Genomic DNA, 15,715 nt, shown 5'->3' with positions numbered 1-15,715 from the left:
GTCTCCTGCTGCAGAAGTGGCTGCTCCCAAGGAGCACTTTTGGGAGAGAAGGCAAAGGGGAAGCAATCGCTTGCAAACTCCCGCCCCGTTCCCACCTCTCCACCGGGCGACTCCCTCCCGGCTCCCCTTTCCAGTGTCCAGCTCTTTATCGAGGGCGGTGGTAGGTGGGTGGTGGAGAAGCAAGACACATGGAGCGAAACAGGGCTCGCTCCTCTTGCCATTGCTTCTCTCCCTTTCGCCAGGCATGGCAGGGCTTCCTGCCCCTGCCCGAATTGGATGCAATTTGGGAGTGGCAGGTGGGGAGGGATGGGGCCGGGAAGACATGAAATGTGTCTTACCTGCCTTGTAGCTCCATTGTGTGTCTCGCCATTGTCTGCAGGCAAGTTTTTTAAAAAACAAGTTTTATTAAAAAAATTTATTTCATTTTATGAATATATTTTATAAACAGAATGTTGACTGGGTCACATCTTATACATTTTATATAGATAAATCTTTTTAATCTATTCCAATCTTCCCATTTTTTCCAGATAGTTCTTTATCACAAATTAATCATTTTTCACCATATCTTATTATTTCAACTTCTGCCATACTGTTCTTTTTTTTCCAAGTCCATTTTAGATGTTTCCAATTTCAGCCATAATATTCTTTTTCCATACTTCTTTGTCATATCTTAATTTCTTCTTAATACATAATACATAAACAGTATCACTATCCATCCTTAATTTCTAAGCTGTTACAATAACATCAATTAATTATCTTATTTCTCCATTACAGAATATATTTCTCAAAATCCCCATGCCACTTTTTAACATTTCAACTTTGTCTCTTGATTTAAATTGTCTTCAAAATTAAATCAAATTGCCATTTCACATTTCATCTGCTATTCTGTTTTACTGTAAGCAACATACATCATCATATTCAGATCTTACATTAAAACCCTTTAATTTAGTTGACCATCCACAATTAATAATATAAATACAATTCCCTTAAATCTACTAATATTTACCTTATTTCACTTCCTCCTTTCATTAATCTTCCCTTCTTTAACCATTTTCTCTTGGTCTCTCCAAAATTCCACTTCTTAATAGTTTTCTCCTTTTATCCCATTCTCTTAACTACTACTTCTTTTTTTATATTTATTATATCTTTTCTTCTGAATCCTTTTTCTCACTTTTAAATATATTATTTGACTAATTCTCCCCAAGTTTTCTCCTAATCTCTTCCCACTATTTCCCTCTTTACCCTTTGATTGCTCCTTTTGGGGAGGGATATTCCACCCTGTCCACTCTTTTTTTGCCACTATAAATCCCAAGGAAATTATCTAGCTGCTTTTTGCTTACAATTCCTTTTCTTTCAATATTATTTTCTTGTTCCTTATTTATGCTCTCTTCTCCTATTTCCTGCTGTGTGTATTCCAACCAAGTGTCAAGTCCCACTCCCACTCCGACGAACGAGTCATGGAAGCCCGTAATAAACTTGGCAACGAAGTCTCTGCAGCTTGCCAAGTTCCTTCGAGGTTTATCAGGGCAGGCAGGAGTCCAAGTTGTGACTTCAGCGATAGGGTCTGATATCAGCAAACTAGATAAGACTTTGCTTGACTCAAGGTTGGAATGCCAAAAGCAGGTCCTTTATATAGGCTGTGGGGTGTGGGTCCACGACTCAGCATTTATCCAGGCCTGCCCCACCCTTCCTTCTGCTGGCGTCACCTCTCAGATCTCCGGAAGCGAGGGTCCACCCAGCCTGAATTGTCTTCAGCTGGATCTGCTGTCAGCGTCTCGGAAATGGAGGGGTCAGAGGGAGTAGGCCTGGGTAATTCCACCACCTGGCTGGCTTCCTGCTCTGAAGGCTGAGCCAAAGGAACACACACTATATGAGTGAGGTTTATTGGGCTTCTCCTTTCACTCCTTGAATCCTCTCCGGGCATGGGGCCAGGGCCAGCTGTCATGACAGGCCGTTCATCTTCATTATCAGACTCGGAGTCTGATAAAAGGCCCGGTTGGAGACGGGAGGGGCCCGGCTGAGGAGAGGAGGGAGGACGAGTCACAACACCAAGTTTCTGACTTTTTATTACCTTTCAAAGATTCACACATATTTTTAAACATCTAAACTACTTCCTCATACATCCAAGACTCCATATTGCCAATTTAACAAATTGTTAAGACTTTTAAATTATGTCACATTTAATTAGAACTTAAAATCCATATAGTTTTTATTTCCAAATTCTAATGTCCAGTCCAAATATTTATCCAGTCCACTCTAAGTTAAAGATTTGTTATCTTCCACGGCCTTTGAGAATCGAAACCAAGCAATGTAGAGAGACAGATTCTCCTTAAAAGTTCTCACAGTTTCCAAATTATTTTAGTGGTCAAGGTCACAGCTGTATTTTCTCTTCTTTCTTCCAACAAATATTGCAGTACTTTTTCAGCCAGCAGACGTCTCTCTCAAATCCACAATATTCTCAAACCAACTAAATGTCAAAACTGACAAACATATTTTAAATCCACATAAAAAAATACTTTTCCTCAGGTTCTTTTCTTTTATTATTTTTAGTTTCTCCAAATCCAATTACAGATACAAAAACTTTATTGGGCTTTGGTATTTTAGCCTCCTCTTTGTTCTTCTCCCACCATAGAATTTCCCAAATGCCAATTAGCCACTTGTTTCAGCTCCAGAACACCTTTTAATCCAATTCGAAATTTTCTTTTACATGTGAGTTGGCCAATCACTCACTTGGTACCAGCACCCCATTCAGACACCACTCCTGCACAGCAACTTAGTCCAGTTGCCCCAGCTTCAGAGTGGTCATTTTACCCCACCGGCGGTCCAAAAAGCTGCCTCCGATCTTTCAAGGAACTCGCCTGTTCCTCTTGGTCTTCTGAGATGTCTCTCCTTCTTCAAAGATCAGCAGCTCATCCGGCTGGATTTTCGTGGAGCTCGTCAGAGCCCGTTGTTTTACCAGCCGGTCTCACCGCAACGTTTCTGGTCTCTCCATAATTAACAAGTTTTGACTGCCAGATTCATGTTTCTTATAAGATTAGATTATAGATCTTCAGGTATAATTGATGGTTTTTGGAATGACAAAAAGTAGCTCATCGTTAAACTATGAAGTCTTGGTGTTCTCTGAATTTGCTTGTGTGCTTGTAGACATTTCATTATCCAACTAAGTAACATTACCAATAATATCATCATCCACAATTCAAATTTATTTCCAAGCATATCATGCATGGATGAATAGTCCATGGCCCAATACTCCATTTGCAAACACTGTGGCAGTGCAAAACAACAAATTTCATCAATGCAAATATTTGTGCTTTAATTTCAGAAATATGACTAGTATGGAAATAGAGGACATTAAGGAGGTCTTTAATTCCCATCATTGTTATCTTGTGAAATGGACTAATATGTGCAAAATCCAACTACACAATATCCAAATAAAATGCAAATATAAGAATGCTAATAAGACTAGGGGGCTTTTTGGAAGTAAATAATTCCCATACCTAGCTTTATGCCTCCTCATCCCAAAACTGAGCACGAACTAAGGCACAAATTTTCCAGTCAACCCATTCCAGTAACATTACCATAGAATAGGGTTAAACAGCAGATCAGAAGTATAAATTCAGTAAAAGTTGTCTTCTCTCATATTGGACTTATTGAAATATTATTAAATCACCTTTATTAAATATCTAGGGAGATTCTCAGTCACTCTGAAATTCTCTGAGATCAAAATCTCCACAAAGTCCCAGGAGACAGGATTTTAATGGTATTGAACCCAACTTCAATAATATTTTAGTTGATAAATACAATATACTACTGATACCAGGAGAGCCTGCGTCTGGCACTGATGGAAGAGAAAGATGAAACTGTCAACTGTCTTCAGCAAGAGAAGGAAGAACTGGTGTCCAAGAATGAAGCTGAGAAGAGGGAGCTCATGGAGGAGATTCTCACTCTGCAGCAGCACAGAGATGAAAGCCTCCTTATGCTAGAAAATGAAAAACAAAAGGTGAGGAGATATAGTTGAAAAGCTATACAAGACAGAAGGCTACTTTGTTCCCAATCTCTCTCGTGATACTATCCACTGAGGATATTACATACTGAGATTTACTCAGAGCTCAATGAATAGGGTAGTATTCAGAAGAGAAAAGAAGGGCATTTTCGGCAAAAAAATAAATAAATTCTAGAAGTGGTAGAATTGCATCTGGTTCTGTTATCTGAATTGAAAACTTGAGAATTTGTTCAGGTCATCTTTTTAAGACAACAAACCTGATTCATGTTTTCTGGGCTAATAAGGAAATTGGGATATGCTTTATCCTTTCTTTTTCATACTTTTTTAAAAAAAAAGAAGTAACGTTCTTATTTTAGCATTAAATACATAATATCTGTATTTTGTGGGAAAGTATGTTAAATTGTTAATTTCATACTTTTTTTAAAAAAATGCAGATTGAAATAGAAGAGGGTAAGAACTTGCTGATGTGTAAGCATGAAAGAAACTGAAAGAGACGGATCCAGCCCTTCTTAATATCTAATAGCTTTCAGTATTCTTGAGTTATTTTGGTATCATTTGCTACAAACCTTGTTTTAATGGGAATATAATATTTATTTATTTAATATTTACTAGACAGTATTACTCGAATAAAATGGGAAGCAGATGGTCCCATTGCCATTCCAGGGAATCACCCCTGACCCATGGAGTTATTGCAGCTGGCTGACCTTCTATGCCAGATCTCTGTTGCAGTTTGGTACTACAACTGGACACATAATACTATCCAATTAGTGCTTTATTTTAGTTACATTTTGTTGAACAAATAAAAAGCCGCTCCATAAATCATAGCTACAAATCACCGTAACATCTTAGCCCAAACCAAACAAAATACGTATTGTAATGGCTTGAGTTAAGTGTAAATTAAAAACTGCTAGCAGCCGTTGTTGGGTGCAACATAGAAAGGCAATTGAGGTAAACAGAAAGAGGTATCAAAGAAGATTTGCAGGACTGACTATGTACTTCTATAGAGGAAAAAGTAAATGAAATAGTCATGTTTCCTGTTCATCCATCAAATGTGATTTTGTTCCTCCTGACAAACATCCCCGAGAATTTTGCTTTAACATAACCTTGAAAAAGTATAGTGTCCTGATGAATCCATAGACACACCCCTGTACCATTCTTGGCAACCAACACAAAAGGGCTTTTCCCATGTCCACCTTCTATGATGTTTTACATTATCCCAGTTTAGCTGGGATACTTCTGCAGTTCTGATACTTCTTGATAGTTTTCCATCTAAATCCTAGACCTTACTAGGTTTCTGAGATCAAATACTATTTTAAAAATACGTTAATATCAACATTGTTAATAAATAAAGGTCATAAAATATAGTCAGGAGAGTGTAAAGCTGATGAGGATGTTTGTTCTCATCATCTTCAGATAGTCTCTCAGAAAGAAGCTGAAAAGAATCATCTTGTGGAAAAACTCAGTGAGTTACAACGAGAGCTGAAGTACGCCAGGTCTGAGAATGAACAGGTGAAGCTTGACAGTCTGAAGCGACAAGAGCAGGATAAGGTACGTATGGATTTTTTTTTCTGTGACATTGAGGGCAGAATTTTATTCCTCAGAAGTCTTTTAAGCCAAAGAATGTCTCGGACCATACACACAGATCAGAAGATAACTTCTTATCCTTTCGTGTCTAGTAGGTAGAAGGATTTGCTTGTGACTCTCCATATGTATGTCACCTTTTATGGAACTCTCACAATAAAGCCAGCCTGCTTTGGTCCTTAAGGGACATCCAGAAAAAAAGGTGAAAATGTTTTTGTTCTGCCAGCTATATGGAAGAAGTAGATTTTTATTCTTACTGCTGTGTTAAAAGTCTGAAAAGATTCTCAGTCATCCAGGTCATGATTGTCCCAAAGGTGCTTTTTCATGAGGCAATTGGACTTTCTTGCACTACTTAGGTGACCCCGAGGACACAGATATACCTCCAAGTGCTTTAATGACCCTCTAAAAGGATTCAAATTATTAGCTGTCTGCAAGGAACATAAATCCTTCTATTCCCCACTATTCTGGCAGAGTTGAAGAAGCTTCTTGGATGAGAAGCAAAACGTCTTCAAAAGAAAAAAACAAGACAATCCAGTTGCCTCCTGAAAAAGCACCTTTGGCATTACTGCTGTGTTATTAAGCTTCTTCTGTTGGCATTGATAACTTCATTACTTTTGTATTGAATTCTAATGGAAACTATTCTTCTTTTATAAGTGGAAAGAATGTAAATTAAAAATGTTGTTGGTTCCTTAAGCATTTTTTAAAAGCTAAATAGAGCAGCTTAAGTAGTTTTCAGCATCGTTATTGGAATAAAAGGTAAAAAGATTAAGGGAAATAACAAAACAATACAAGCTTAAAACCTAACATTTTGAAATCTATTTTGTGAAATTATTGAAGTCACAGCACTGTATACTCAGCTCAGCAGGAACCACAGAAAGGGATGGGGTCTGACATATTTTCTTTTGCTTATGCTTTGGTGGAAAAATTTCAGAAAAGTGTTAAATTGAGACAGATTGCTGTAAATTAGAAATAAAACATATAAAGAAAATTAAAACATAGAAAATATAAAAGTACAGACTAGCAGTGGAGGGAGAGCATCAATTGGAGATTTCGTGTATAAATTAATATTGTCCTGGGTTGCCTCCAGTTCTCAGCCATGAAAATTATACAGATGACAGCACTTATTTATTTATTGTTGACATCTGTGATAAAAGATTTATTTCCAGCTATGTATAAACTAAGATTAAGAAAAAGACCACAGATTAAGTAAATTTCACAGAATTCATATTCCAAGAGTTTCTAGGAAATCTATAATGCCATAAGGGGGCAGTGTTCTTGCAGAAAATAAAGTCAGCTCTTTTTTTCCCCCCCTTCTGCCCAGCCAGATGGACTAAAAATGGCAGCTTATTTGAAGCTCCTTCTCATGATCTTGATATAAATGAGAGTAACAAGGAAAAGAAAACATGTTTGTAAGCCATCTGTGTGTATATGCAGCAGCCTGTGAGAACTATTGAATACATTTAGTACTATCTGCACTACTATTAATCGTTTCATAGTTCCCATCACCAATCTCTTTCCACTTATGACTGTATGACTATAACTTGTTGCTGGCAATCCTTATGATTTATATTGATATATTGATCATCAATTGTGTTGTAAATGTTGTACCTTGATGAACGTATCTTTTCTTTTATGTACACTGAGAGCATATGCACCAAGACAAATTCCTTGTGTGTCCAATCACACTTGGCCAATAAAATTCTATTCTATTCTATTCTATTCTATTCTATTCTATACAATTATATGATATATTATTTTAACAATATTCAAGTGCATTTTAGATCTTTAATTATTACATTTAGGGTCCCCCTTTCCTTTGGAAAATGAAAACAGTGACCATGAGAAATTTAGTTGCACAAAAATAACACTTTGTGGTAATGGGGTTAAGAAAGAGTGGCTACACTTAGCTCCATGGTCAAGGAGATCAGTTCCCTCATCCCAATGCAGTATCTCTTCACTCCCTTGGAGAAAGAAAATGGGGGAGAACTATAGCCCTGCCCAATTCCCCACTCATAAAGTACCAAGAGCTTCTCTGAGGGAAGACAGCTATTCATGGGGAAAGGACCACCCATTCTTGTTCCACAGATGAAGTACAGAGACGTGGGATTGATATAGAGGACCAGTTTCTCAGGCAGAGCATAAACAACCAAAGGACTCCTAGTTACAAGGCTGAAGTGTGCAAAGGAAAAATCTATCCAGGTGTGCGAATGATAGAAGAAAATGTGCTGGGGATAAGAAGGGACTGGATTGTCAGGCTGGCCAATGGCAGTTAAACAGCATGGGCAAACAGTTTTTTACATCTTTCCTGAACCTTTGCAGAATCAGAGTTTTTAGGGTTGCTTTTAATATTTTCTCTTTTTTAAAAATGCATGAAAATTGATTCATGGATTTTGTGACCCTGATGTCATCAAGGTTCTTTTTTAAAATAAAATCTGTACCCAGAAAGCATTGGAATGTAACTAATTGCAATTCCAATTACTTGAAATTAATGTGGCACAGCACGGAGGATGAAATACTAGCAGCTCTAGGAAGTTTTCAGAAGGAAAGAACTAGTGCAGAAAAACCTTGCTTTTTTTGTAAATAGCATGGAAAGAGATAGGTAGATACTGGTGATGTCATGAGGACATCTAACATAGAGATACTATGCTGACACAGACATTCTTTGATTAGGCTCCATTCTCCTGGCTCCACATTTTGTTTCTCATAATGCATATCTGGGTTTTTTTTCCTTTTTTTCAATAGCTCTTTGTGGGATTGTTTGATTCTGCTTTTAAATAAAAACACATTGGCAATATCAGCCAGAGCCCTCTTGTATCTCCAGAGAAATCTATTCACAAGCTTGCAAAGTACAGCCTCTTAAGACAAAGCAAACAAACAGCACAACAAGGGTGAGAAACCCCACCAGAACAAATCTGAAAAGCATTTCAGCTGGAAAGATTGACTGAGAACCAGCAGAAAGCCAGCTTTAAAACAAATACATTCCCTGAAGGACTGTAAACAGTAACTCCACCCCAATTGCTTAGAGCAGCGCAGAATGACAGAAATGGGCCCTGTTGCTGTGATTTCCTGGAAATCCTATTTCTAGCCCTCTGTTTCTTGCTTTATGAAACAACTTTAAACCCATTGATGACTGTGATCCTTCTGAGACTGGACCTGATTCAGTGAGCTATTTTCTGCAAGGTAGTACATGCAAAAACAGACTAGGAACAGAGGCTGGAACAGAGAAGGGCGAGGTAACAAATGCAAGCCAGATGCTCCTCCCCAGGGCAAGGATGTTGCAATTCATAGCTGGAAGCCGCATGGCTGTGTTCCACGCATGGTCCAAACTCCGTCCTCTTGGAGAAGCTTATGAGTGGCTTGCAAAGCAGTGAGCAAGTTCTTGGCTTTAGAAGAAAAGATCTTGCCCAAGAGCATCTCATTTCCTGGAGCTCCCCCTCTCTGAATCCCCAGAGGAGCTCCATTCAGCCTAGATGGCAAAACACAGCCTCCCAAACACAACAAGGGAAGCAGAAATCATCCTGCTCTACTCTGGGAACTGCAGTGCCTGCCAGAGGTTTCCGGCCCCCTCCCCCACACACAGAGGATTGGAGGGATTCTATGATGTTACTTCTACCTTTTCTACTGCTTTCCTATCATTTAAAAGACTGATCGATATGATTTATTCAAAGAGAAGCCAACTGTTTTGTTAACAAAAATCATCATCATAATCCTAGGTCTTTGGAAAAGATTCGCTAGGTGAATAGAAATGACTATGCAACTAACAACAACAACAACAACAACAACAAATTTCCCCTTCAGAGTAACAAAACACAGAAACATGGATATGTATGCTGGCTAGGAATTCTGGCAGCTGCATTACCAACACATCCAGAGATCACAAGTTTGGCAATAGTCTTGAAGTGCTTCAAGATTTACCCGGTTAAAATTTGAAGCAATGTATGCAATGAGGTAATGACAAGGAATATGCTGGCTAACCTTGCCTCATGTGTAACATTCCTGTACCAGTGTTGCAGCCATCGATAGTCATTATTTCCACAACAGGGAGAGTAATGAGCATAGAAACTGGGATAAAAGTCAGCAGGCAAAACTAGTTAGCATGTCCCTGCTCTCTAATCACATTATCAGGCTACTTGAGGTAACATAACTTCTTCTGAAATAAGTTTCTCAAGAGATCACAGTTCTCCTTTAGCCCAGGAATTCTGGAAATTATAGTTCCACACATCTGGAAGTCACAGGGTTGAAAAGTTTGAACTATCCTAAATCAGAGGATCAGAATGATCAGTGATGTTTCCTCCAAGAAGTCCTGTGATGTGGGTGTTGTTTCCAATTATAAATGGGATGATTGAAGAAGCCAGATGTGTTCAATAATGTCCTGGGGCCAATACCTCTGACACTCATTATTAAGTAATTGTTAAGTGAATTATTATGTATTCTATTTTAGCCTATACCACTCGGTTAACTCTGGAAATGGTTTTGCCCTCCAGATGTATTTGATTACACCTTCCAACAGCTATAGTCAGGATGACTAACCATATTTGCTACAGATAATAAATTGTCAACACATCTGGAAGGTATAGGATTGGGAAAGATTGATGTTCTTGAGGAATCTTGGGAGATGCACCTATATAGACTATATCCTATCATCAGGATTGGGCCGTGTCTCAGACTGCTGCTTCTTAGATAGCACTAGGTGGCACTAAGTATCCACAAGTCAATTCCCCATGTAGGCAAGACTTTTATTATAAGAATAAAGATTAAGAATTGGGGGGGGGGAATTAAATTTAAGTCCATGGCAGCAGAATCTAAGTCTTAGATAGCATAGGCAAACAGGAGTGATAGACCAGAATTCATCAGAATACAGATATACTGATTGTCCCGAATTGATCAGGTTGAAACAGTGGAATATCTGATGTTTTGAATAATATTTTATTTAAAAAGTAAGGGTTCAGAGGGATAGATGTAGAAGAGGCAATATAAACATAGTTAAAATTATGTGGAAATTTGGATAGTAAGATATAAAATATATAGTAAATTATCCCAGTTTGATAGCACTAGACTGTATAAATGAAAGTATATTATTGTGGATTTTGAATAATAGTTTTAAAAATGTTTTTTATATATCTATGGAAACTCAATATTTAATATCATCCGGTCATAGAGCAATGCACAGACATCAGACCAACCTGTTTGATTTTTAACCCTTTGTAACCCTGTAGTCCATGATCTATAATTTGGTTCAGTAATTATCTCTCTTCTTTTTTCTATACAATTTCAATATGTAGAAAGGCACCACTATTTATGACATATTGTCAAAAAAGCAAATCGATTAACAATACAATACAAATATATTCAAAACTACATTATAAATACTCTCTAATACCCAATCTCCCTTGTCTGTGTTTTAGACAGATCTGGGCACATTTAACTCATGTCTTCAGATTTGCTATTAGGGTTGTTGTTTATTGGGTTTATTAGGATTTTTCAAAGGGTTTCTGTTTCAATAAACAAAAGTCTCTATGTGCCTAACACAGACTTCTTTTCTATCATAGCCAGTTGTTAATCCTTCAGCATTTCACACCGAATTTTCTTTCCGTACCCAAAGAAATGATCTGTCATGCTCACTATGAATCCTGAACTATACCTGAACTGTCGGGGTATGTAGATTTAACAGCTGTAAGCTGATGGAAGGTTGTAAGCAGAAGCAACTGAAAACTGATATAATAGGAATAAGGCAGCAGGGTTACTGCCACCTTAAGAAGCTGGGTAAGAAGCTACCTTTATAAGGGAAGCCATTAGAGGGCATTTCCTTCTCCTCATGTTCTCTGTTGTCGTGTATCTCATTGCTCTCCTTGTGTCAGTAGCTGTATGATAAGGTAATTACCACGTATAAGTCTGTATATATTTAGTGTAGATAAAACCACTGTTAATTATCTAAAGACTCTGTATGTTGAGATTTGCTCCTGGGTTTATCTCTTAATACTAGTCACGCTGCCTAAACTTTGACATGAATCCCACCCAAAGTCCAGAAATTGACATCTCCCAGGGAGATGCAATATATGCCCAATAGATCCCCTTTTGTAGCAACCTTCCCTTTTTCCACTCCAGATGACTATTGCCTGTCTCTATCCAGGGAACAAAATAATCACCTCCATATTTTATCCCACTTTCCCATAATTCTGTATACTAAACCTTGGACCAACCCAGCCCACTAACAGTGAACTCACTTGCCCTCTTCCTTGTCTAGTTAAGTTTGCATATTTCTGGCTACTCTTCTCTTTTTGATTCAACCTGCTTCATCCTTCATGCAACTGCAACTCTTTATACATCCCTTCATTTTTGTCTTCTACCTGTAATTTTTGCAATAGTCATTTTAATTCCACTGCTCCTTATACTGGCCACTGTCTTTCACTATGCTGGCTAACTAGTTTCTAATGGCAGCACCAATAGATAAAGCCATCCTTAAGCACAGTAATCACAGGATGACTATGACAGCAGAACCCTAATTGCAATTTCTGGCCTATTTCTGGCTTCCTCAATCTATGCCAGCAGCCCATGCTTCCAGTGCATCTCCTTAAGCCTTGCCTGCCTGCCTGCCTGCCTGCCTGCCATCAGCTCAAATAGCCTGGCTATGTGACTCAGTGGCTAAGACGCTGAGCTTGTCAATCAGAAAGGTCGGCAGTTCGGTGGTTTGAATCCCTAGTATAGATCTCCTGCATGAGCAGGGGGTTGGACTAGATGACCTCCAAGGTCCTTTCCAACTCTGTTACTGCTATTATTAAGGCAAAATGTAGCTCCTATCTGTCTTAGTTCCTCTTTTTAAATTTTTATCCCTGTTCCAGTCTCGGCTCCTATTAGAACTGATACAACTCTTTCTATTCCATCCACATAATACCTTGACACTCTTTAATTTGGTATGCTAACAGTGGTAACCTACCCAGCTTACGTTTCCAGGCTAAAACGAATGCAACAGCACTATGCAAAGTGCTTTTGTTACTAGGTCAGATTAAAAGATGAAGAGTAACTCAGTTATACAATCCAGATTGACAAACCAAGAATTAAGCCAGCAACATAAATTGCAATCCTTCCCACCAAAATCCCCTTTATTACTATTGTCAGGCTACCGGTTTACTTCCATGGGGGAGTAGAATTAAAGGAGGAGGAAAATATCACTTTCTCTTCAAAGGAAAATAGGTTGGCCACTTCAAGTTCAACAGAAGCACACACAGAACTTCCCATGGAAATCCAGGCCTTCTGACCAAATGATACAAGTCACAGTGGGGAACAGTCTTCTGCCAAGATGATGGAAAGTGCAGCTGCTTGCTGGACTGGTTTCCATGAGGCAGTCATGAAGAGCAAAAGCTGGGAAGAATAAAATGCTTTCACCTGTTCTCTCAGCTGCCATACTTTTACTGAGCTCTGAGAGGTTTGGAAAGAGCCATCCTGAATTTTGTTTTGATCATTTATTGGATAAATTGCTTATACAGGGGCCGGGATAGCTCAGGCAATAGAGAAGCCTGTTATTAGAACACAGAGCCTGCAATTACTGCAGGTTCGAGCCCGGCCCAAGGTTGACTCAGCCTTCCATCCTTTATAAGATAGGTAAAATGAGGACCCAGATTGTTGGGGGGGCAATAAGTTGACTTTGTAAAAAAAAAATATATATATACAAATAGAATGAGACTATTGCCTTATACATTGTAAGCCGCCCTGAGTCTTCGGAGAAGGGCGGGGTATAAATGTAAACAAAAAAAAAAATACACGTCCAGAATTATTCATCTTTATTATTTATGTTATAGAGTCTGTAGGTAGCAACACCAGCTAATCTTGCCTGGACTCAGAGATTAAGGAGGATCCCTTTGGTTGAAACTTAGATAGGAGAGTTCCAAGGAATCGTGGGCTGTAGGCTAAACACATCTTGGAAGAGGGCTGTAACAAACAGTGTCTATACTGTTGCCAAGAATACAGCCTGAATATGTTCCAGTTGTCACCAGGAGTTGAATTCAATTTGAAGGAAGTTCACCTTTTACAATGCTATAATGCAGTAGCCCCCAACCTTTTGGGTACCAGGGACTGGTTCTTTGAAGAGCGGTTTTTCCATGGACTGGAGGGGGCATGGTTTTACATGCTGCCTGCATCCCATGATTAGGGCTTCACTTGTTTGCATGGACTGGTTTCTGGCATGCCACAGATTGGTGTCAGTCCCCCAGTTGAGGACCCCTGCTATAATGTACAATGTGTGTTATGTTTAATGAGTGTTAAATTTTATTATACTGCTGTACACTTTCAGACCAACCAATGATTAGTCTTTGCAGTTCTTCTCTTCTAGGTAGGTCAAACTACCAAAGGTAGAATCATAGGACTGGAAGGGGCCATTTAGCTCTAGTTGAATTTGATACTTGATACGGTTAAGGTATTGATGACTTATTTATTTTATTTATTTATTTTATTGGATTTTTATACCGCCCTTCTCCCGAAGGACTCAGGGCGGTGTACAGCCAATATAGTAAAAACCCCACAATATACACATTAAAACAAAACTTAAAACCAAGCATATAACTTACATGGCCAAAATTTAAAACAATTTAAAACCCTAAGATACATAAAAAACCCAATTTAAAAATTTAATAAAACTTTTAAGCCAGTCCCGCTTGAATAAATAAATGCGTTTTCAGCTCATGGCGAAAGGTCCGAAGATCAGGCAATTGGCGTAAACCAGGAGGAAGTTCGTTCCAGAGAGTAGGAGCTCCAACAGAGAAGGCCCTACCCCTGGGGGCCGCCAGCTGACATTGTTTGGCGGACGGCACCTTGAGAAGTCCCTCTCTGTGTGAGCGTACGGGTCGGTGGGAGGCATACAGTAACAGCAGGCGGTCCCGTAAGTACCCGGGCCCTAAGCCATGGAGTGTTTTAAAGGTGGTAACCAGAATCTTAAAGCGCACCCGAAAGACCACAGGAAGCCAGTGCAGACTGCGTAGGATTGGTGTTACATGGGAGCAACGGGTGGCTCCCACTATTACCCGCACAGCTGCATTCTGAACTAGCTGAAGCCTCCGGGTGCACTTCAAGGGCAGCCCCATGTAGAGAGCATTGCAATAATCCAAACGAGAAGTGACAAGAGCGTGAGTGACCGTGCATAAGGCATCCCGGTCAAGGAAGGGGCGCAACTGGAGGATCAAGTGTACTTGGTAAAAGGCCCTCCTGGAGACGACCGCCAAATGATCATCAAACTTGAAGCTGTTTGAAGCTGGTCAAGCCCTTTAAGACTGAGGATGAGTCAGCAGGGTTATTGCCATTTAAGAAACTGCCTATATAAGGGAGGCCATTAGAGGGCCTGTCTCTCTCTCTCTCTCTCCTCATGTATCATTCTTCTCACCGTGTGTGTATCTGCATTGTAGTTCTGCGTTTAGAGTTGAAAACTGATTGCTTGCCTGGCTTTGCTTAGCACATGTATGTATATATAGTGTACAGTATATAGAGTCTTGTATATAAACCACTGTGTCCTGTATTTTGCTCCTGGGTGGTCTGAAAATAGCAGTCACACTGTGCACGCTCCGACAGATACAACATTCAACCTAATCTCAATGCTGGAATCATATTAAAATATCCCTAACAGATATCCAGTGAAAGGAAGCCCAACATTTATCTGAGTAATTGGCTCTAATTCAAAATTGTCTTACTTAAGAAGTTTTCTCTAAAGTTTTCACAGAGACAACCATATCTCCCAAAATTCCTCATTGCTACTTGTGCTGACTGGGGTTTCTCAGAAATTGTTCAACAGTTTTAAAGAGTATCTGGTTCTCCATTTGTCCTGTATGCCAGTGATGCTCTAGTCTAGTTGCAAGTCACATGTCAATCCCACCTCAAATTTTGGATAACAACCCCCACTAAATGAGCCACTAAAATGTTTTTTTAAACTGGTTTTTTAAATGTAAGTGAAAGGAAATATTAAATATATCAGAAGTAAATCATATTAACTGAATTAACCTAAAATTTGTTACTTTTAAATTAATGATAATGTAAATATAACGTAGTTTTAATAGGATACTGCTCTTTTGGTTATCCTGGCCCTGGTCTTGTTCTAGAGTATAGTCCTTGCTTTGTTACTGAAGAAATATAAGTTGCATGTTGCTGCTT

At 38.9% G+C, this 15,715-nt stretch overlaps 1 protein-coding gene across 1 annotated transcript in view; it reads left to right on the top strand.

The window, feature by feature from the left end:
• The window catches only part of CROCC2 (ciliary rootlet coiled-coil, rootletin family member 2), a 114,087-nt gene that overhangs the window by 63,149 nt on the left and 35,223 nt on the right, over positions 1 to 15,715 (top strand). Inside the window, exons 21-22 of the mRNA XM_058187539.1 lie at positions 3,821 to 4,000; positions 5,417 to 5,551. Of these exons, the coding sequence (XP_058043522.1) occupies positions 3,821 to 4,000; positions 5,417 to 5,551 (315 nt within the window). The remainder of the gene's footprint in view (positions 1 to 3,820; positions 4,001 to 5,416; positions 5,552 to 15,715) is intronic.

Source organism: Ahaetulla prasina, chromosome 6 (genome assembly GCF_028640845.1).
Source record: "Ahaetulla prasina isolate Xishuangbanna chromosome 6, ASM2864084v1, whole genome shotgun sequence".
Classification (NCBI taxonomy): Eukaryota; Metazoa; Chordata; class Lepidosauria; order Squamata; family Colubridae; genus Ahaetulla; species Ahaetulla prasina.
This window is presented reverse-complemented; position numbering and strand designations above follow the sequence as displayed.